This window comes from Spathaspora passalidarum (assembly GCF_000223485.1).
Source record: "Spathaspora passalidarum NRRL Y-27907 unplaced genomic scaffold SPAPAscaffold_7, whole genome shotgun sequence".
In the NCBI taxonomy this organism is placed as follows: Eukaryota; Fungi; Ascomycota; class Pichiomycetes; order Serinales; family Debaryomycetaceae; genus Spathaspora; species Spathaspora passalidarum.
The window spans coordinates 374,541-396,983 of record NW_006767431.1 but is presented as its reverse complement, the minus strand read 5'-3'; the positions used below and the strand labels follow the sequence as shown (position 1 = coordinate 396,983).

Below are 22,443 nucleotides of genomic sequence, written 5' to 3'. Positions count from 1 at the left end.
TCAGCAAATAAATTTACAACCGTCGACAGGGCTTCTTCTTTTACAACCACTTCAAAGATTAATGGCTTCACCGACTCATTTCGCCAATTCCTATTGGTCATCCGACTATAAAACCGCCATTGACCAACTCCAGAATGAATCCACAACTTCTCTCGCACAATTACATGAACTTCGGAAGCTAGTATTCAGCTATATAAATTATTTCACGGGGAATTCAGAATACCTTGACAAATCCCTGAATGACTTGTTGCCAAGATCAAGTCCATTCCTGGTTAACAAGGCCAGTCCGTCACGTAGACGAGTGGTTAGTGCCCTGGTAGTGGCACTGGAGCTGGTTACTCCACAACCTGATCTGGTTGAAGAAATTACCATGTCTATGGCGTACAATAATTATATCAACCATATGAAATTTGATAGTCAATTGTTAATACAAATGGCTTCAATCATAGATCGGGATGTTTTAGAAGAAATCACCCAGTTTTTGAAGTATGAAGAACCGAAATTGAAAGGAGAAGTTTCACGATTACAAGAAGCTTATATTGAATATTTAACCAGTTTCAACAAGATTGAGAAATTGAAACTGAGACATCAAGAGCAACTTCGATTAAAAGAATTTAACGACTCAAGCATTAAGATTAGTATAGAAGATACTTCCGTCAACGACAGTATCGCTTCAGATGACAGTTACACCACTGAAGCAGACTCTAGTATTATTGATCTGACCAAAGCAGCCGACAATGGTTTTGATGAATTTGAATTCCCATTGAAGTTGGGTTCAGCTCCGATTTCAAACCGAGACGAATTACGTGATTTGATGAACCAATTAATTAGTAAGGTGCCCACAATCAAACGTAAGATTCCAATCCCCGGATATAAACCAGATATTTTCAGTAGCGACTCTTTATGTGGGGTAGTCAGTAAAATGAGACTTAGAGGGTTGACGCCTTCCCGAATGAATTTAGAAAGATTTGGTCAGAGTTTGTTGGATATGGGTTTGATAGTAACCAGTCAATTCCTCGCTCTGAAAAAATTCAAAAGTGAAGGGATGTGGTTTGAATGGCTGGATTTAGCTTATTTCGTCCGTGAATACGACGATGAGGCTACTGATGTTGAAACTCCAACCCTACATGCTACTGCCTTGGCTGCATCCCCTTCCAGTACGAAATTTCAAAGTGAAGTTGCTGAAACTACTAAAAGATTAAATGCCATGTTTAATTCGGTTAAAAGTTCAATCATGAAGACAAATCATGATGAAATGTTAATAGATATACAACAAAAGTACGAACAAGAATATTTAAGTCTTGAAGAATTGAAGTTTAGGCTTGAGAATGGAACTTTGCAAATCACCCAATATTTGCAAGAATTTGAAAAGAACAAAATTGAAATTGTATACAAGAGTCTATCAAGATTACTGGAGATATTAAACCGATTTTCACACAAGCAAGCTGAAACCCTTGAACATTTCTCGAACGATTTCATTAATCGGATTAACCGGTCAGCTAATTACCAACATGATTTACAACTCGTGCTTAAGAAATACTCCACAGGTATTTATTTTCCAAGTAATACCTCGCCTGAGGCACTTGTCAAGAAATCACCAGGACAATCTGGCGCTCATTATCAAAATCTAAAGTACCAGTTTAATTTATACAAGGATATCCCATTACAATTGCAAGTTGGGCAATTGTACCCAGCATCATTATTAAGTATCACTTCGATTCCATACATCTTATATCAAGCCATCAAAATAATAGAAACAGACCATGAATCATGTCGTAAATACTGGTTATCCCCAATTGACTATCAATCAGTATGGGAAATTAAACAAGATATAATCATGCTTATTTCTAATTTCACCCCAGACTTAAATGCTGAAATCTCTAATGAGAGACTAATTCAAGGTGAATTTTTAAATAAAGTGGTGGAATATTTAAAGGGAAAGAGCATCGAAAATGTGGTTTGTTTTCTCAAGAGTTGGTTATTGGAAATTAGTGATTCTTGTATCCCATTTGTGGTGTATGATTCAATAGCTCATATCTATAGCAAAGAAAACACGGTTGATGAATTGTTGAAACAGCTTTCTACTATTCCCAGAAGTAATCTTGCTACTTTGGTATTTGTACTTGAACATATTTCACGGGTTTTCGACATGTCTGTGATTTCTCAGTATGAAGTTTCTGATGAGATTGAAGAGGGAGAGGATGAAGCCAACTTAGAAGAAGTTGCTGCTAAATTGAATTCAATGGATGAGATAGGTGCTGTTCCTTTTGTACATCTCATAATGAGACCCTCGGTCGTGAAGCATTCATCTGGATTTAAACCGCCTATTGAAACATATGTCAAGTTCCTTCAAGATTTACTTAAGTTGAAAGTTCGTTCACATTTGTTAAAGAAACTTATTGATAATGAGCAAACTATCAAACGTAAGAGGTTAGAAACTGAAAAGAATGGACTTCTGTTGAAGAGAGTATCATTAGTTGTACCTGAAGCAGAACCAACTATACCAACTACACCAAAGAAGGAAACCACAAATATGTCTTTAAGCATCAAAAGTCCTAGACCTGTTAGTGGGGAATTTTCCTTGCGTCCGTTTAGAACTAGGGCTACACCACAACCTTCTCCACGAGGATCCCCTACTCGTTCTCCGGTGATTAGTAGGGAATCAAGTCCCGTTAGATCAGGTAGCGTTTTACTTCCTACAGTCAAGATTGAATAGTCAATATCCTTCCCAATGTAGATTTTATATACAAGTATATATACAAGTTCAATGCAATTTCTTAGACCGTTCATGAGGAGCTCTGTCCATGGTGATCTTTTCTAATTTACGGAGTTGTTTTACACCAAAACGGAGTAAAACAGCCAAACTAATCACGGACACAACCACAACGACTTCAAACCCACCATTTGATTCTTCAATAAAATTCTCTAAATTCATACCATATAATGCAGAAATGTACAATGCAATACCCATTGAAAGTAACCCAGTACTAAATTTCAATCCAAGCAACATTAACTCGTTTCTATTTGAGTCAAGAACGATGTTTATAATTTCTTCAGTGGTTTTGATTTGTGATTTCAAGTTTTCCATGGTTTGGACAATTTCATCAGCAGTTTTATAATATGACTCCAACAACATTTCTATTTCGGCGTGATTTGATCCTTGGCGAGGTTGACCTTGTCCCTTGTTGGTAAGATACAAATCATTCAATTCGTCATCACGTTCGAGTAAATCTTCAAGTAGATCCCTAATCAAAATCGCTTTTCTTTGAAACTGGGCTGTTTTCTTGGATTGAATCAACAAGTATCGAAGTTTATACCGTTCGATTGAATCATCCAACCCTGAGAGAATATGCAGTAACACAGTCTGATGAACTTTCATTTCTATAGTGAGGTTGGAAATAGCACTAATTAGGATTGCTTCAAGGGCACGAAATTCGTATGGTAAACTATCATTCCCACTCAATCTCTCGTCCATTTCTTTAAGAAAAGTCAGATGGGAGTACGATTCTTGTCGTTGAGAACTTGCACCATTGGTACTATCAAACACAACCACCATATCATGTTTGATCATGGCCCGGATGTTTAAGATGTTTAACAATATGCTGTCTTGTCTAGCCACGATCGAAGGAACGATATCCAAGTTTATCCCAGTGACATTTGTGGCTAACCCCTGTTGATGCCTTGACAATTTCCGGAAATCTCGGGGAACCAAATTATGCTGTTTCATAAACTCAGACTTGCGGATTTCTTTACCATGCTGGACCATACTACCTTGCTGGTCAAATATCGTGCATCTTATATGTTCACTCTCCGTGTGTTTGGTCAGGGAAAGGGTTTTCAGAATGAACAAGTCTTGGAATGTTTCTGTGTTACGTTTCGGTGGAAGAGCTCCTTGATCTTTGGGTGGAGGTATGCCTCCGGCTTTTTTCACTAGCTTAGTTAATCCAGTAGTGATGCCTCGTTTGGGAATACAAAATGCTAGTCGTATGACTCTTGTTGCTTGCATTACTGTTGTATTAATTGTTGGTGTGTGGCTGTATAGATGAGGGTTGTTAAGAAATATTTTCAATCTGCCCAAATAGGAAATACCGAGATAAAGTAGCGACATCTAACAAATATACAAAAACACAAAGTTAAGATTTTTATTAGAATCGAGAAACGTTCATCAAGACTATTGCTATGGATGGTTTGAATAGTACAATTAACTCGGCTGAAGATTTAGAAGTGTATGAGGAAGTGGGTCGTGGTGGATTTGGTGTGGTGTATCGAGGTATTATTAAAAACACAAAACAAGAAGTTGCTATAAAACAAATCGACCTTGAACAAGACGCCAGCGATATAGGAGAGATAGTGAAGGAGATCCAAATCATATCTGAATGTAAAGCATCACCTCAAATAACGCAGTACGTTGCTAGTTTTGTTCGAAATTATAAGCTTTGGGTGATTATGGAATATGTGGATGGTGGTTCGATTTTTGATATCTTGAAACCTGGCCCAGTCACCGATGAAAAAGTTGTATCGGCAATAATAAAAGAGATATTGTTAGCATTACAGTTTCTACATAACCAAGGGAAGATCCACCGTGACTTGAAATCTCAGAATATCTTGCTATCAAAACATGGCCAAGTAAAACTTACAGATTTCGGAGTATCTACACAATTGTCGTCGAATTTCTCCCGGAGGAATACTACTGTGGGGACACCCTATTGGATGGCGCCCGAGGTTATTGTCAATAATCACGGAGGTCATAGTTTCAAAGCAGATATTTGGTCCTTGGGATGTTGTGCTTATGAATTGTTCACGGGAAAACCACCATTACAAACAGATTATCCTCCTATGAAGGCATTACGAATGATCTCTAAATGTCAACATGACAGGGACTTTGTAAATTTGATTCAATTGTCGGGGCTAAAATGTTCTTCCGAATTCAAAGATTTCTTGAGTAAATGTTTTAAAGAGAATTGTCCAGAACGATATTCGGCGACAAGGTTACTTAATCACAAGTTCATCACTAAACATCAACTGATTCCTGATAAAGAGAAGCTAATAAAGAAGTTGATAACTAGGAAACAACTTTGGGATCAAAGTAATCATGCCTTGAAAACTCAACATTTCTATATTCCTACTGAAGTGCATAACAAGAACAACAAAATCAAATGGAGTTTAGATGACGATCTACTACAAGACACTCAAACTGTAGTTGACAGTCTGCCGTCTCCTGTTCCTGGAAGAACACCCTCACCTAAAAAGCGAGATTCAGGGACCGCCATACCAAAGACTCCTGCACTGAGAATTAATTATGCTAGCTTACCTAAACTTACACCCAAGCAAAACCAATATATGCAAAATGTTCAGCCAGAGTTTGCGCGTGTATTGACTAAAGTTTTTACCAAGTTAGAAACTAGAAACAATTTATCAACTGAACAATACGATTTGTTGGTATCATTGAACGATCAATTTATTAAGCTACTAACATTTGTGGGTGACCTTGATGAAGGAAACAACAAAATAGTTATATTCCAGTACTTGAAGTATTTGTTAAAGGAATTGACTAAGGAAAATGATTCAAAGATTCTGTCATTACTACAAAGATTAATCATACCATCAAATTTCGTAGTAACGCCAAAGTCTGATGGTGCGACAATGACTAAACAACGTAGTGGTATACTTGTGTCACCTCCCTTACCATCATCATCAACATCACCACAACATTCTACCTTCGCTCAAACGCTGGTACTGCTGCCTGTGGCTGCACCTGTATATACCGAGTTTGATGAAATTGAAAACAGTTTGCTTAATTCTTGGATTGAAGGTATGAAAGACAACCAGAAAAAATAGACAACAAATATTTATATAGCACATTCTCTTTTTTATAAACATACACATTGATTATGGGAATACCACTGGTGGAACACACGACCCAACCGTCAATTCCTGATTTGTACCTTTTGAAATACTCACTCAATCAATCATCATCATCACCAATTTCATCTATTAATTCAATCCGTATTTCTCCCGATGGTAAAACATTCGCGACGTGTTCTTCGGATACTATCATCAGAATATATGATCTTACGACTGGTACGTTGATAGCTGAACTTCTAGGACATACCAAGGGTGTTTCTGATATTGTTTATTCTCCGATAAACTCAAACATTATCGCATCGTGTTCTGATGATTTGACTATTCGACTTTGGTCAATCAAGACCAAGAAATGTATAAAGATTCTCAGAAAACATACATATCATATAACTACTATAAAGTTTGTTTCCAAGGGGAATATTCTTATCAGTGGATCGGCCGATGAAACAATCACCATATGGGATATAACCCTGGGCAGAATTCTCACTACATTGGCTGCCCACTCAGATCCAGTCAGTTCCTTATGTTTAACTCCAGATAATTCTATAATTGTAAGTGCATCATATGATGGATTGATGAGATTGTTTGACTTGGAAACCAGTCAATGTTTGAAAACTTTGACGTATAATGCATCCCATGGGACAGCTACGGCATCCACTACTGATGTTTTAAATTTCCCCATTTCCAATGTGGAAATCTCCCCTAATGGATTATACATCTTAAGTTCAAGTTTGGATGGGTTGGTTAGATTATGGGATTACATGAGTAATAAAGTTATCAAAACCTACCAGGGTATAAATGGACAACCAGTAAGTGAGCACTTTAATTGTGGGGCGAAATTTATCATCAAAACAGAAACACCGAAAATAGTATCTGGATCAGAAAAGTCGGGAATATTGCTCTGGGATGTTCAGACTAAAGAGATTGTATACCAATTTAACAACGGTAATGATGCTGTATTAGAAGTAGATACATTGGATGAGGGAAGAATATTAGTAAGTTGCAGTAGAGATGGAATCATTAATGTGTTTGAGTTAAATAAAAAGTACATAAAGCAAGACAAGATCGCTACTGAAGAACTAAACACTCGTGATGGAACTCCTTTTGAAAAGAATCCACTGCCATAGACAATACACAGTTAATAAATATTTTGCATACTTAGTGTAGACCGCCTCCAAAAAAAAAAAAGTACCAGCCCCGAATAAATGAGAACTGAGATAAAAAGAGGCAATTTCGGTTAGCACCCCCCACTCTTCCACATCAATTCTACCATAACAACATTAATCATGGACCACTCCAATCACTTGTTCAGGTTCAATGCCTCAATGCTCCGTTTACCTAAATCTGCTAAACTCAGAGCATTTGGGGTGTACTTATCCGGTGCTCTCTTCGCAATTGGATTCTGGTCCATTATCGACTCCGCTGTTTATTCCAAATCCGTGAATGCATCAGATGTTCATGTCACATTTATCGATTGGATCCCATTCATCTGCTCTACTCTGGGGATGTTGATTGTTAATTCAATTGAAAAATCAAACTTGTTTCAAGACTCAAACACAACCAATTTCATGAGTGGAGGAAATACCAATGCTTGGGCCGCTCGGGTGATTTTATTCTTGGGATTCTCGTTATTGGCTGGCGGGTTAGCTGGTAGTTTCATGGTATTTATAATAAAATACTTATTGAAACACTACACGTTTCCTACTTTAGGTATGGGTGTTTCCAATATTGTTTGTAATGCATGTATCATGTTGAGTTGTATTGTCTTGTGGCTATCACAAAACATTGAAGATGAATATAGTTATAGTTTAGCTTTGTAAGTATATTGTCTACATAAACATTTTACCATAGAATGTGTTAGTCATAACATATACATGCAGCTACATAGAAAGAAAGAAAGTAAGCAAGCAACCGAACCAGTAGGTATAAAAAACATCTATAAAATGAAAATAAAAAAACAATGATTCATGTAATTTGAAGTAGAACTATAGGCAAAATGTGTGAAATGCTGTATTACCTTACAACCAACTCATCTTTCAACGGTCCTAATAATTGTAATTCCATCTCACTAAAATTAAACAAATCTAATACAATTGGTTCAGACGATCCTCGAGGATAAACCTTGAAATCTTTACTCTTCAACTCATTGAAAAATGGATGGACTAATACTCTCCTTGGACTTGGTCTAAATTCAGGATCATACACTAAAATCTTCAATAATAAATCAATAGCATCGGGTGGTGAATTACTAAAAATTTGTTTAAATCTTTCCTCAACAGTGCAACTAAATAACCTTGTGGTATACATATTACCACGGTAATGAGGATTACTCTTGAAGAAAAAGGTGTTTGGTGGAGGACCCAACAATTTGGCAATTTCTCTTAGTTGAGTCTCGGGGGATTGACCTTGGAAAATTGGTTTACCCAAAAACATTTCTGCAACAACACATCCCAATCCCCAAATATCAATCTTGGTAGTGTATAATGTACAACCCACAATCAATTCCGGTGATCTATAATATCTTGAACATATGTAACTAACAGATGGTTGGTTTGGTTCTAATTTCTTGGCGGATCCAAAATCACAAATCTTTAACTGAACGGTATGAGGATCAACCAAAATATTCAGGGGTTTTATATCTCTATGAGATATCCCAAACCCGTGCAAATAAAGCATGGCTCTAGTTAATTGGAAAGTGTATGCCTTCATATGAGGATAAGGTATGGTGTATTTTGATTGACGGTAATATTTGATTTCTGCTTGTAAATTGGATGGTAAACATTCCATAACCAAATTTTGATAGACTTCTCGAGTATCCGGTCTGGCCTTATCGAAAAAGAATCTCAAGCTGACAATGTTGGGATGATCTACAAGTCGTAAAATCTCCAATTCTCTTGATTTATATTCGGTTTGAGCGGGCACTCGCTTTATAGCAAATGGACCTAGCCATTCACTGTTATTCTTATCATCATCATGGCTCTTATTATTGGCTGGATCAACATATTTCAATACTGCTTCAACAACAGTTCCAAACGCACCTTCGCCAATTTTTTTATACTCTCTAACAGTCATGGGCTGGGTGGATGACGTTTTATTGTTGACCACTCGGTCCATGGTATATTCTTCTATAATTCCTGACTGTGGCATGTTATCTTAATTTATGTATATGCAGGTGTGATATATGCAATCAGATTTCAAAAAAATCAATCAATTTATAGGGTAGGTTAATTGCTTTAAATATATGATATATGGTCGACGATAAGGGCGCGTGATAGTGGCGGTGTCGTCAATGTAAATGGAAGCAATGGATATCAACAAAAAAAATCAGTTACACTTAAATCTATTGTCAAAGCTAATGTGTATGTATATGGTTGTAATTTTGTGTGAAGATGAATGACGTACGTTGGGGGATTGGTTGTCAGGACGTGTCAATCAGGTCGAGGGGGTAATGATGGCGTTTTGTTTTTTTGTCAGTGGTTGTAAATTGTGGCGGGAGCGTTTACAATTGGAGCTGTTAGTTCAAAGGAGTGATGAGAAACAAAGTATAATGATCAAATAGGACTTGGTATGGAACTACTAGACAAAATGCTGATTTGTTTAGTGGATTAATTGACCGGTTTATAGTGGTTGTTATGAGCTGTCTAAAAGGTTGACTAATTTTTGTTTTGTTTTGAGATTAATTTTGTTATTTTTTGGTTGTCAACCTTTTTTTTTTGCTGGCATAAATTTAGTCTGATTACGAGTGGCTGATTCAAATGGATGTAAAATACAGCACTGCATTGGTTCTTTAAGTTATTCTTCTTTGCAGGTTATTACCGTGAGGATAAATCATTGGTTATTAATTTGTAAGTACCGATTTACATGTCAGTTGGTTCTAACTGTTTACGTGTGAATTGTGAATGTTGCAACGCAGCGAAGCTTACAGAACTATTCAGCGGTTAAATACTGCTATCAATAAAGAAAGCGAGCTATCGTTAAAGTTGATACTGCCTCTAGTTTTTCCAGACAATATCACATCACTTTACAGAAACTGAATTAGGTAAATGTTGAATTTTGGCACGATGCTGGAGTACCCTCTGTAGATGGATGCAACTTGATATTAGACCTTTTCTTGTTAGTTTGATCTTTGATTATACCCTCTGTGAATTCTGGTCTGCATTGAGAAAGGTTGGGTTGCACTTTAACAAATGCTAGTCAATTTTGTTGTTCTCGTCAATTTTGCAGTAATTGGCTCAAAAATTCCCCCAAATGCTACATTGCATCTATATTTTTATGTTGAAAGATTACAAAACGGTCAATCACATATATAAGTTAATATCACCTCCAACGCAATAGCTGGTTAATATTCAAATTCTAATTAACTCTATATATGAATGTCTTGGATAATTGTCATATCTTGATGCTCGCGACAAAGTATGATCCAATTATACACTTTTTTTTTTTTGGCTGTCGCGAATCTTCGGCTCACTAGAAAATTTTCAACATGACGAAAGCCAATATCAAAAGTTCTAGCAGTTACTGTATCCTTTGATCTCATACCAAACAGGACACTCGTCGTCACCAACCATCCTCCACATATACAGTCATATACACCAATATGTTCTCGAGGATAACCAGATTTGCATTGAACGGATCAAGAATCCAAGCGCCACTTACTATCCAACCAATCAGCAATACCATCATCAACCCCATCAGAGCCATTTCCACAACTTCCACTTTAAATGCTCCACCTAGAAGGGCCAACAAGAAAGGCGTAAAACCATCCAATTGGCTAAAAGCAGATGAAAAAGTAGTTGGATGGAAGATCTATGCTACCTTCACCAGTAATAACACCAGAGCTAATGTAGTAGCTGTGGTTGAAGATACCAAGTTCTTGGAAAAGAATCAACACTTATCACACAATGAGCAAGTTATTTACTATTTACAATTGCCTCACAGAATCGTGTATTCATTAAGCACAGGTCAATTAGGATTCAGAGGTGTGCAAAGAAGTGAATATGAAGCAGGGTTCCAGTTGTCTTCTAAATTATTCAAGACCATTCAAGAAAAGAACTTGTTTGGTCCTACCGATAAAGTAGAAATTGTCGTCAATGGAATGGGTAAAGGTAGAGAAGCCTTTTCTGCTGCTTTATTAGGTAAAGAAGGTCAAGCACTTCAAAAGAATATAGTTAGAATCAGTGATGCCACTGTACTTAAGTTTGGTGGTTCTCGTTCCAAAAAGCAACGTCGTATATAGACTGACAAGACTGTATATATTCCTGTAAATAATACAATAGTTAATCTACCAGAAGATATTACTAGATGTCAATTATCCCCAAGAGTGTAGCCCATATTATAATAGATTATACATGTTAGGGCTGTAGCCCTAATTGCAAACATCGTCACGTGTACATCCTGTATATTGTTTGGCATTATGTACTACTTATTTTTTCTGGTGTAATTTCTTTTTTGGTGCTAACAAATTTTTGTTAGTGGCACTGTTAGGCAAATGCGCACTGTTTAGTTTTTTGTCCCATAGTAAACCGAAGGGGTCGCACTAACAAACCCAATACTGGCGGATTCTCAGTTAGTGCAATTTTTTTTTCACGAATTTATTAGGTGAAATTTTTTTTTCTATTTCATTTCTTGTTTTATATTAGCATATAATCAACAGTAAAAATGGCTCGTATGTTATAAAGATCATGAATATGAATGGAGAAGATGATATGAATGATGTCGAGAGGCACATTGCCAGATCAGTCAAGTTCAGTGAATGTCCATCGAGAAAAGTCAAAGTAATGACCAAGTGAAGATGCAAGAAATATCAAAGTGCAAGAAACAAGCAAACAGAACTGTAATAAAAGAAAAGACAGGAAACATATATCTACTACCACCACCACTACTACTACAACGACAACAGCAACTAGTGCTATCACTGTCACTACCACTGCTATTTACTTTATTCATTAAGCGCAAACATAAAGCAGAGATACACTTCGTATCCGGCAAGTCTTCAAGAAATATTCAAGCACATCTCAAATTCAAATATTCTCCTTTCAATCCAATAAAGTTCATTATACTAACAAATATTTAGCAAACACTAAAGCTACTGCTGCTAAGAAGGCCGCCTTAAAGGGTACCAACGCCAAGAAGGCTTTAAAGGTTAGAACTTCCACCACTTTCAGATTACCAAAGACTTTACAATTAACCAGAAGTCCAAAATACGCCAGAAAGTCAGTTCCTCACTACAACAGATTGGACGCTTACAAGATTATTGTTGCTCCAATTGCTTCTGAAACCGCCATGAAGAAGGTTGAAGACGGTAACATCTTGGTTTTCCAAGTTGACATCAAGGCCAACAAGAACCAAATCAAGGCTGCTGTTAAGGAATTATACAACGTTGATGTTCAATACGTTAACACCTTGATCAGACCAAACGGTACCAAGAAGGCTTACATTAGATTAACTGCTGACCACGATGCTTTAGATGTTGCCAACAGAATTGGTTATATTTAAATTAGTTAATGTTAATATAATAATTGAAAACGACTTAACAAGGAAAAGAACACCAATGTTATTATTATCATCTACACTTGTATTTTAACGGTTCATATGGGAAATCTAAACTTCATCATAATAAAAATAAATATATCATAAAATTAAGAAAACTGTTATCTGTTTCTCTCTATTTACTCTAAAAGCTTATCTAAGGTAGACTCCATAGTCCAATATGCAAACGTCATAGTGTCGTCTGATTCAATATGTTTAACTCTTCTCTTTACCATTATTCGACGAGTTTTGCCATCATGTAATAACTTGTAAACCTTCTTTTCAACGTTCCGAATGTCGCTATAGATTTCTTCAACTTCGCAAATTCCGAAAAACCCACATAAATCTTCTTCCACTCTCAAGTCAATCAATAAGACGTTTTCTCCAGACTTGAGGACTAATTTGAACGGAGCAATTTTCATAGTACGTTTATAGGGTTTAATAATGAAGGGTTTATACGGAAGCATACCCACGACTTTTGCATGAATTTCATACAATCTTCCCAAATGCGTTCCCGGATCTTCTTCTTCTGCCATGAGTAACTCTGTCAACGAGACGGGATAAATAGGGGAGCCATCATATGATGAATTTGACGTAGCGAGGGTTGAATTGGTTGCCCCGGTTGAGCTACCGAATGGAATCGATGTGGAACCAGGGACCACCGTACTTGGGATTTGCAACATTGGTATTTCTTCTTCTTCTTCTTCTTCCAACTCGATAATCAGTCCTGATTGAGTCTCTTTATTCTTTTGAGTTTCTGGAAATAATGGAGCTTGAGAGTCTTCCTCGGCGTGATTAAACAACAAATTAGATCCAGCAGTAATTTTCCTGATCTTCAGGGCTGGCGCTCCATTCAGTTGAGATTCAACGTCATGATCTTTATCTAGATTGTTAATGAAATATTTATTCAAGCCATATCTTTCAGTAGTACTCTTGAAATATTGTCCACGGCATTTTTGTTTAAGTATATTTATTACACGATAAAATGCAACTGTTTCATAAAACATGTTGTATACATCCTTGGCATCGGTAGCTATTCTCAATTTGTTGCATGTTGCAGCAATAACTCCATCCCGTTCGAAAATATCTAATCCAATCAGTGCAAACAAGAAATCATCATCAAGTTTATTTTTACGTGAATTAATGTATTCGCCGGGTAATTGTCTATTCTGAAGTTGTTTCTTGATATAGTCACGGTTATCCTTGGTAATAGTGCATGAAAAGAGAGATTTGCTAGGAATTGTGAAATTCCCAATTTTGAACTGACAGTTTAATTTCTCGATGTACTGGTGATCTGATCCTTGGTTTATGGAAACCTGCTGCGAGATTGTTGTTAAATCGGAAATAACAAGTAGTGCTTCATCCTTGTATGGAGTGGGTATTACACCTAGGAGAAGGGCGGTAATGAGTGCCTTAAACTCCTGCTTTCGGGCTTGACTTGGTGAAGGAAGGTCTTTTAGAGCTGTCACAAACATTTGTTCATTGAAGTAAACAATCGCGTGTTTAGGATAAATTTAGACCATTAATTTGATTTAAAAATGTACCCAAAAAAAAAATTATTTCATTGTCTTGACTGTTTTTGCCTAAGCATGTATTTCAATTCTAAGATGAAATGGAATGTGCATGGTAATCAATCGGGATAACTCTTGCGACTCCCACCTTTACTTGGGAATAACCATAGTTTAAATATTCACCGCTGTAGTCTGAAATTACAGTTGTGAAATTACGTGTTTGATATGGCAACAATAAAATGACAGCTTCTTCGCGTTTGACAGCTGAATTCTGAAACCCACACTATTACTTGCCACTATAGTCTTACCGTTGAATCAAACCATACTAATATTAATATTTATATTTTAGCGTCTTGGAAGGGACAACTTGGATGTATGTTGTTGTATCTTCATTTCATTTGGTAGCTCGGGTTATGGTCTGCGCGGATTGAACTTCAAAAAATCCGGCTTGGAGTTTCTAACTTAATATCTTTACAGGTACTAGCCAAGAAATGAAAAGTACGTAAATTGTAGTCAATCACTCAGGGATATAATCAATTACTAACTCTCTTCCTAGAAGGTAATCCTAAATTCGGGAAAAGAGCGGAAAATTTACTCAAAAAACTGCAACAGTTACTGAAAGGAGACAGTGAAGAGCCACAGCCTGATCCTGTTACAGCAGAAGATTTTCTCGTACAAGGCTCAATAGATGAAGAAAGTGGTGATCGTTGGTTGGGTTCTGACTTATCTAAATCATTACGCTTTTATCAAAAGGCATACAGTTCGTATTTGAAGTCAATTGAGTTGTCAACTCCCACAGATGATTCATTGCTTGACTCTTATTACAATTCAGCAAGATTATTGTTTCTGGTTTATTCGACATACTTCAAACATGGCGATGGGATAGATGTGGAAGATTTGACTAATGTGGATGAAGTCTTCAATGCTCGACCAAGTGTGGCTCAAGAATTACCTAATATTGTAAATGCCCACGAACAAGCTATGCAAATTGCTAGATCATTAGGTAAGAAGATTCCATTTGATTTGTTGTTTAATACTGCGGTAGTATACACTGAGTTGGTGGAAGTTGAACAAGAAAACCCCGATAGTGATTTTAATTACTTGATTGACATATTCTTGAAGATTAAGGAGATTTTATTGACATTAATGGAGGCACAAGTGACCGAGTTGGAAAACTTTGTTAATGAATTGACCCAGATTAATCCTGTTTCTTCTTCTGTTCAAGTTACTCATACTTCAAGCGAAGCAGAAAAGCAAGAAGAACTAGTCAGCGAAGAAATTGTCCAACCGGTCGATCTATACGAAACTGTGATTGCATCCTACAAGGCTATTGAAGCATTGTATGAAAATGTTACCAACGAGCAACATTTAATTCAAGTAAATACTATAATATTGCCATTGCTTGAAACAACTGATAGATTATCACAAGGCCTTATTGAAAAATTCAGTGATAATTCACCAAGTAAGAATGAAATGTTGGCCAACATATCTCAAGAGCAAATTAATCAATTGGTTCTTAATAAAACTGTTCTTGTTGGGTTATCAAGTGATGTCAACCATGTGCTTGAAATATGGCTGAACTCCGAGCTCCCCGATGTGGCTGAACGATACATGATTGCATCGGACAATATCCAAACCATAATTGAAAGAAACGATATTGCGATTGGCCAAGACAAGGAACTATTTTGGAAATGTCTTTCCCAACAATCGCAATTATTAAAACGTGCCCAAGAAATATTGAATGAGACATATATTGCAAGAAAGAAAGTCCCATCAGGTATTGAACAAGGATTGGGAACGTTGATTTGTCAACTAAGTGAAATAATGATTGCTCGTGCTGATATTGAATTACAACGAAGCTCAATTTCAGGTTTAGAGGCATCGGAAAGAAACCGAGATGTTCTTTTACAAAATGTCAAGAACTTACTAAAGAGTGCCATGAATATCGCCAATTCAAATGGTGGATTACGTGAACGGGTTAGTGAAAAGTTGCAACGGGATAAGAAGAAGTCAGAAGCGGTATTTAGATTGTGTCTTGTTGAGAATAAAACTACCATTGATGAACTCGACAAAATCATGACTAGAAGACGATGGGTTAAAGAGGTTCCTGGTATCCAGAAGTTGGGATATTATAATCAATTCGGTGTACAAAACTTACACCAATAAAAACCATTATACATTTAAAAATCCTATACACAATAACCATAAATAAAACATCTATATCTAAAAATAATAATCATACAAACTCAGGCATTACCGGCACATCAGTCAAATTATTAGCCCAAGCTCTATCAGCAGAATAGTTTTCCAGTTCAGGAGTGCATCGTGATGCTTCAAATATTGAACTGTCGATATATTGTATAGTTAGCGAAGGGTTTCTTGACCCATGAACTATCATTTGTAGGAGATTGATCTTGATAAGATATATAAACCATAGTATTATCTTCATTTTTGTCTACTGTTATATTGTTGACATTGGATGCAAGTAAACGGCTCTTAGCTAAGGGGTTTTATAGTTTGTAAAATTAATTGATGATTTCTAAGCATGGTTCCCGTAGCAACCACGTTTTTTTTTTGTTTTTCTTTTGATTACATCACAGCCACTAACGGGGCCAGACTCTATTAAATTACCTATTTGGGAAGGATCATGCGGGGAGTACTTTCATTGGAATTTGGTGCCTTGTAAGGCAATTGTTTCCGTGGCCAGTTACCTAGGGGCGTAACTTACATGTATACTATTTTGATATCACAACTGAATATTGTTAAGACAGGGTCTTACCTTGGTTGTGGCTGGTATTACTGTTTATTTCTTGGTTTTGATGAATAATAAGACACATTGTAGGCGCTATTACCGAACCGTTGCATATGATTAGTAAGGCAGAAAATATTTAACATTATTTTCCGAAGATACTGGCTCGGGTTTATAAATATCAAACCCCGGTAGATATTATACATTCACAAATTTTCACCATCTAAAGTCTTCAATTCCATTCATTAGTCAACTTCTAATGACACATCTCAAATCAAGTCTAGGCACTCAATCAATCAACAATGCTTAGTTCCCCCCCTGCACTAAAAAACCGCCAATACCCGTGGAACATTGCTGACACTTGGCATAGCCGTACGATAGCAAGTTTGAAATAATAAACGGCGCATCCTCTCGTTTATGCACTAGTGACAGGGTAGCAACCTTGATCTCGGAAGAAGGGATGATTTAGCTGTGTGTATTCCGATATGACTGTAATGATGGGGGAGGTTTAACCTAAAGGATTTTAATCTTAGTGGTTTTAACCTACGGGGTATTATACAAGAAATTGGGATAAGTTTGGGAAGAGATTTCCTGGGTCCGACATTAGTAATAAGATTATCATACCAAATATCCATTAATCCTCGTGTAATCAATCAAACTATCAGGTTGTGATGTCAACAAACGTTGGTTTAAGAACCGCTAAATGATGATTGCTTTGGGTGATTGCTGCTAGTTACGTTCCAGTTGTCGTACATCCAAAAAGGTCAATGTATTGATTTCCTAATAGGAAGAAACATGTCATGTCTTAATTGTTGAAATTGATTGTTTTTCAAATTGTGAAAATTTCGTTTTTCGCAGCCAGGATTTTTAACATAATCTAAAGTTTATTTCTATAGACAAAATTTTTTATATACAAGAACATCTATTTACTTCCACTCAACAACTTATCAAAAGCAGGAATCAAACTTTGAGCCAATGCAAATGAGAAGACCAACTTAGGACCAGTGGTCAACAACTTTGGGGTTAATCCTTTGAAGAAAGCACTGAAACCTTCATGCTTAACCATATTTTTCAAAATGGTGAACCCGGATTGAGCATCGTTAAAGTTTTTATTTTGAATTCTGGTCTTGATAACATCAAGTGGAGCACTAACAATCAAAGAAGCGGAAGCACCAAAGATAGAAGTGATGAAGTTTTGAGTCCAAGTAGCTTGAGAATAATCCTTTAATCCAAAGATATATTCCTTGGCAAAGGAGTTACCCCCGAACAAAGCGAAAGAACCTGGTGCATTACGGGCAGCAGTCCATCCCCAACCTCTATATAATCCAAAACCTTCATCAGCAATAATCTTGGTAAATCCTCTACCCTTGAATGCTTCTGGGTTTGTTTGACGTTTAATCTTCAAGACATCTAATGGTAACAAGACGATTTCACCGATACCAATAAGAGAACCAGCAGTGGCAGACATCAAAGCCTTACCATTCTTTGGACCAAATGCATCATCAAAAGAATCTTTAAAGTTCTTACTCAAGAATTCATTAGCAAATGGTTGACCACCGTATTTATAAACACGTTGCAAGATCTTGTAACAAGCAGCGTATCCTAAACCTGGGAACAAGGTAAATAATCTCTTACCTAAAGCTTGTTCGGCAGCGTCACGGAAAATAACTTGATTTAAATGAGCAGCAGATTTAATACTACCATGGTTAGACATTAATCTCTTGGAGACAGTGTCAACAGGATGGAAAACGGCAATTTCACAGATCCCGGCAGCAGCAGAACCGAGAACACGAGCAGATCCAGATTGCTTCTTATCAGAAGAGGAGTGGGCACTTGGGGACATTGTTTGTTGTGTGTTTTTGCAAGATCAAGAGGAAACAGGTGTGAAAATTTTTTTTATGGAGTTTGGAAAAAAAAAAACCTCGGTGAGTCAACATCGCGGTTAAGAAAATTTTTGATAGGAGCGATTGCCTATTTGGGAAGAACTAATTTCAAGCTTACATAGGAGTGAGCTTTAACAGGATATGCTAAAATATTATTACAAGTTGAGTATGGTTTGTGGGAATAAAATCCTTGATATAAAAAGGATTCCTCTATTTATTTATTTTGTTGTTTTACTATATTTATTAATTACCGTGTGGATGTCATTCAACGTTATCTGTCATCTCTTTCTGTCTTACAAGAATAGAAAAAAAATAGCGATCTAACTTGACAAGATCTCCAGCCGTCTCGAGATTCTCTATTATTTTCTTTCATGGAAGCTTTTATATAACATACCTATTGTAATTACCATAATGAAACAATGTAGCTCCAGTTGATAATCATGATAGTATAATATAATAAAATGGACAAGTTTTTCTTGTAGAAGGACGTAAGATTTTTTGCACGCGATTTTCTAGCAACCAGCACAGCCCTGCTTGTTCACAACATACTCTGATCTGTCATCGTACTACGTCGGCACTGCTAACCCAGCAGCAGTCCCACAACATAATACTGCTAATATACTGCCAAACATATCTTTATCTGATCGCATACAAGTTTGTTCCAGGCAGCAGCCAAAACAGCCACCACAACATAAATCGGTACATACAGTACTGCATTGATTATCGTTCCCACTTTGTCGTTGTAGATTCAGTATTTGTGATTCCTGATCTGACTCTGAGTCTGGACTATATTGTGGAGGCTCTTCTGGTTTATAATGCAGTTCATTTGTGATTTGGGACATGATGTAAAGAAAAGTGTGAATAATCTCTAACTTTTTTTTTTTTGCAAGCGATGAAATTTATATAAATGAAGCGTAGAGGGGGGCTGTGTTGTAACTACAAGTGTTATTGTCCCTAGTGAAATCTCTTTGTTTACATTGTTGTTCCAAGTTGACTTTTTGTAACAACTTTGCGATGAAGTCTGTTCATTTTCATGGACATTCTAAACCCAAATAGAGGAGGGTCCGCGTATGAAGTAGTGGTAAGTACCCAACAACTATTCATTCACAATTATTTACATCCTAACTTATTAAAGTGTTTCTTAAGTTGCAATACTACCAGTTGTATATTAAAAGGTTTTCACCAATAAGTATATGCTGTCTTCCTTAGAGCCCCTTGTCTTGGACAGCCATTTTTACAACCAGTCAAGATTTCTACACAGAAAAAAAAGTCAACATAAAAAAATCCATCGTACAAACTATCTTACTTACAGCATCATGTCAGATATCCTCGAATCGTACCAGCAAACACTTAGTGAGCTCACATTCAACTCCCGTCCCATAATAGAAACATTAACCACAATAGCCAAGGAGAATCCCACGGTGGCCGATGGTATCATAGACTTAATAACACAAAGAATCCGCCGGGCAATTCCTCAACATAAACTATTTGCATTATATTTGCTTGACTCAATTTGCAAAACCGTGGGTAATCCTTATAATATTCTTGTAGGATATGATGTCTATAATTTGTTTATTGATGTATGGAAAGTGGTTGATGAAGCTACAAGAACTAGATTAGTGGCATTATTTGAGACTTGGAAAATTCTGAAAGTTAGAGGTGGTGGTGAGCTGTTGTTCCCCAGAGACCAATTGGATAAAGTTGAAGGGTTTTTAAAGAAAGTGGGGAAACTTACATCAGCACCTACACAATCACAACTGCAAAAGAGTCAACTGGGTCCAGTGCTTAGTAATAGTAAGTTAATTTCTGATATCAACCAATTAATTCCAATATTTGAAGCTAAACTTAAACGTACTAATGATTCTAAACTCAATGATAAATTCAGGGCGTTAAACCAATTAAAAATTATCTTGACTAACCAACAAATGAAACCACAAGAATTACAAGCAGTTCAGAATCAACTTAATGCAATTAAGGAACAAGAATTGTCACCTGCGCCGCCATCCTTACCTCCTATACCTCCAAAACCAGTAATCCACCAACAACATCAACAGCAACAGCAACAGCCTCCACAACCTCTTCAACCAATAGTAAATGCCAGTCAAATATTTAACGACCTTATTCTCTCGGGTCTAGTCAAGAAAGAACAAGAACCAATTCCAGGTTCAAAACCTAATTATACATTAGTATTCCCTACTATTAAATATGTTCCTAAAACAGAAATTCCAGGAGTTGATGTGCTTGCCGATATCCTTAATCCTAACAGCAACATTCAACGATCTGAATATCAAAAGTTGAAATTTGGGGAATTGGTTCAAATTTCCAAAGCTATCAGCGGTGATGATAACAGCTTACAAAAATTCATAAATACAAATAAACCTAGTCATTCCTCAGTTCAACTTTTGTACAATTCCAAAGCCAGCAAATGTTCAATTTGTGGTAAAAGATTTAGTACTGATCAAGAAGGATCCACCAAGAAACGTCTTCATTTGGATTGGCATTTTAGAATCAATAAGAAATTAACAGGTACGGGTTCTGGTGCAACTGGAACTGGTGGGGGCGTTGTATCCAACGTTCAATCCAGAAGCTGGTACTTGGATGATTACGATTGGGCTAACTTCAAAGATGAGCAATTGTTGGAATTTGCTACTCCTGAAGTGGCTCAAACTGCAACAATCAATTCGAATATACCGAGTGGAGTTGTTCCATATGTGGTTGTTCCTTCAGCCGATACCAATATGAATAATAAATGTTTGATCTGTTTAGAACAAGTCAAGGCTAGTTATAATGATGAAATTGGGGAGTGGTGTTGGATGGGATGTATAAAGAGTCCAAATGACTCCAAGAACTTACGAAAGATTGTCCATATTACTTGTTTCAACGATAGAAAGAGAGCAACAGATACTGAGGATGGTAATACTAGAAAACGAGGTAAATTAGCATAATATATACTGTATTCACATATATACCTTTTATTTTTTTTTTAAATACAAGAAAATTTACCTAATTTATTTTTGACCCAAACATTTTAAGATGTCATCCCAAACCTTGGCTGGCTTTTGGGAAGCATCAACACCATGCCAGATACCAGTCTTGGTATAGTAGTCAACAATTGGTTCGGTTTGCTTGTGGTAAGTGATCAATCTCTTCTTTAAAGCTTCTTCGTTATCGTCAGATCTTTGAACCAATGGTTCACCAGTAAGATCATCAGTCATTTCCTTCTTTGGTGGGTTGAACAACTTGTGGTAGGATCTACCAGAGGCAGGATGGACTAATCTACCAGTAATTCTGGCAACTAATAATTCATCGTCAATCTTCAATTCAACAGCACTTTGTAAAGGAGTCTTTCTTTCCTTCAACATATCATCCAACTTTTCAGCTTGAGGAATGGTTCTTGGGAAACCATCCAAAATGAAACCTTGAGAACATTCCTTGTTGTTTTCCAATTCACTCTTGATCATATTGACCATGATTTCATCAGAGACTAATCCACCTTGGTCCATAATCTTCTTAGCTTCAACACCAAGGGCAGTCTTGGCAGCAACTTGAGCACGTAACATATCACCAGTGGCTAAATGACAAGCACAGAATTTGTCACGCAAGTTTGGAGCTTGAGTACCCTTACCAGCACCTGGAGGACCAATAAGAACCATACGAATGGATTCTGGAACTTCTGGGATAAGACCAGCTTTCTTTTCCAATTGTTGGATACGTTCTTGCAATTTGTGAACGGTTTGTTTGAGTTCTTCGACAGACATGTTTGTAGATGATTCAATCAGTAAAAGAAGAAGGAAGAAAGGAAGGTTCAAGATTTTTCAAAAATGTTTCGCAGTGATCGTTGGAAATTTTATCAGAGTTAAAAAAAAAAAAATATATTTTTTAATATCCGATTCTTTTATTTTTTTGGGAA

General features: G+C 36.7%; 14 protein-coding genes across 14 annotated transcripts; 7 read left to right on the top strand and 7 right to left on the bottom strand. All coding sequences in view use genetic code 12, as the record gives it.

Moving 5' to 3' along the window:
- Positions 1-61: 61 nt before the first annotated feature.
- SPAPADRAFT_143563 (uncharacterized protein) lies at positions 62-2,716 on the top strand (the record flags this gene model as incomplete). Its single annotated transcript, XM_007377329.1, has 1 exon — positions 62-2,716. One exon carries the CDS (start codon positions 62-64, stop codon positions 2,714-2,716), a length of 2,655 nt encoding a protein of 884 aa, XP_007377391.1.
- SPAPADRAFT_73156 (uncharacterized protein) lies at positions 1,586-5,192 on the bottom strand (the record flags this gene model as incomplete). Its single annotated transcript, XM_007377328.1, has 2 exons — positions 1,586-3,897; positions 4,638-5,192. The coding sequence occupies 2 exons, from the start codon at positions 4,747-4,749 to the stop codon at positions 2,765-2,767; spliced, it is 1,245 nt and encodes a 414-aa protein (XP_007377390.1).
- Positions 5,193-5,891: 699 nt separating this feature from the next.
- SWD3 (Swd3p) lies at positions 5,892-6,989 on the top strand (the record flags this gene model as incomplete). The annotated part of the gene is made up of 1 exon (XM_007377327.1): positions 5,892-6,989. One exon carries the CDS (start codon positions 5,892-5,894, stop codon positions 6,987-6,989), a length of 1,098 nt encoding a protein of 365 aa, XP_007377389.1.
- Positions 6,990-7,111: 122 nt separating this feature from the next.
- Positions 7,112-10,129, bottom strand: SPAPADRAFT_63267 (serine/threonine/tyrosine protein kinase; the record flags this gene model as incomplete). The annotated part of the gene is made up of 1 exon (XM_007377325.1): positions 7,112-10,129. A coding segment is annotated over one exon (1,009 nt), but the record flags the coding sequence as incomplete, so codon positions are not given.
- On the top strand, positions 7,149-7,682 carry SPAPADRAFT_57203 (uncharacterized protein; the record flags this gene model as incomplete). The annotated part of the gene is made up of 1 exon (XM_007377326.1): positions 7,149-7,682. One exon carries the CDS (start codon positions 7,149-7,151, stop codon positions 7,680-7,682), a length of 534 nt encoding a protein of 177 aa, XP_007377388.1.
- Positions 10,130-10,379: 250 nt separating the features above from the next.
- On the top strand, positions 10,380-11,167 carry SPAPADRAFT_63263 (mitochondrial 37S ribosomal protein YmS18; the record flags this gene model as incomplete). The annotated part of the gene is made up of 1 exon (XM_007377324.1): positions 10,380-11,167. One exon carries the CDS (start codon positions 10,460-10,462, stop codon positions 11,096-11,098), a length of 639 nt encoding a protein of 212 aa, XP_007377386.1.
- A 230-nt stretch (positions 11,168-11,397) lies between these two features.
- Positions 11,398-13,916, top strand: RPL25 (60S ribosomal protein uL23; the record flags this gene model as incomplete). Its single annotated transcript, XM_007377322.1, has 2 exons — positions 11,398-11,527; positions 11,936-13,916. 2 exons carry the CDS (start codon positions 11,521-11,523, stop codon positions 12,355-12,357), a joined length of 429 nt encoding a protein of 142 aa, XP_007377384.1.
- Positions 11,491-13,912, bottom strand: SPAPADRAFT_63262 (uncharacterized protein; the record flags this gene model as incomplete). The annotated part of the gene is made up of 2 exons (XM_007377323.1): positions 11,491-11,527; positions 11,936-13,912. One exon carries the CDS (start codon positions 13,863-13,865, stop codon positions 12,531-12,533), a length of 1,335 nt encoding a protein of 444 aa, XP_007377385.1.
- A 464-nt stretch (positions 13,917-14,380) lies between the features above and the next one.
- SPAPADRAFT_68513 (uncharacterized protein) lies at positions 14,381-16,530 on the top strand (the record flags this gene model as incomplete). The annotated part of the gene is made up of 2 exons (XM_007377320.1): positions 14,381-14,399; positions 14,458-16,530. The coding sequence occupies 2 exons, from the start codon at positions 14,393-14,395 to the stop codon at positions 16,065-16,067; spliced, it is 1,617 nt and encodes a 538-aa protein (XP_007377382.1).
- Positions 16,138-16,350, bottom strand: SPAPADRAFT_142985 (uncharacterized protein; the record flags this gene model as incomplete). The annotated part of the gene is made up of 1 exon (XM_007377321.1): positions 16,138-16,350. One exon carries the CDS (start codon positions 16,348-16,350, stop codon positions 16,138-16,140), a length of 213 nt encoding a protein of 70 aa, XP_007377383.1.
- Positions 16,531-16,649: 119 nt separating the features above from the next.
- On the bottom strand, positions 16,650-18,513 carry YHM1 (Yhm1p; the record flags this gene model as incomplete). The annotated part of the gene is made up of 1 exon (XM_007377319.1): positions 16,650-18,513. A coding segment is annotated over one exon (772 nt), but the record flags the coding sequence as incomplete, so codon positions are not given.
- Positions 18,514-18,708: 195 nt separating this feature from the next.
- On the bottom strand, positions 18,709-19,380 carry SPAPADRAFT_63259 (uncharacterized protein; the record flags this gene model as incomplete). Its single annotated transcript, XM_007377318.1, has 1 exon — positions 18,709-19,380. One exon carries the CDS (start codon positions 19,373-19,375, stop codon positions 19,100-19,102), a length of 276 nt encoding a protein of 91 aa, XP_007377380.1.
- A 452-nt stretch (positions 19,381-19,832) lies between these two features.
- Positions 19,833-22,313, top strand: SPAPADRAFT_63257 (uncharacterized protein; the record flags this gene model as incomplete). The annotated part of the gene is made up of 1 exon (XM_007377316.1): positions 19,833-22,313. The coding sequence occupies one exon, from the start codon at positions 19,850-19,852 to the stop codon at positions 21,476-21,478; it is 1,629 nt and encodes a 542-aa protein (XP_007377378.1).
- On the bottom strand, positions 21,542-22,291 carry ADK1 (adenylate kinase; the record flags this gene model as incomplete). Its single annotated transcript, XM_007377317.1, has 1 exon — positions 21,542-22,291. The coding sequence occupies one exon, from the start codon at positions 22,289-22,291 to the stop codon at positions 21,542-21,544; it is 750 nt and encodes a 249-aa protein (XP_007377379.1).
- Positions 22,314-22,443: the final 130 nt, after the last annotated feature.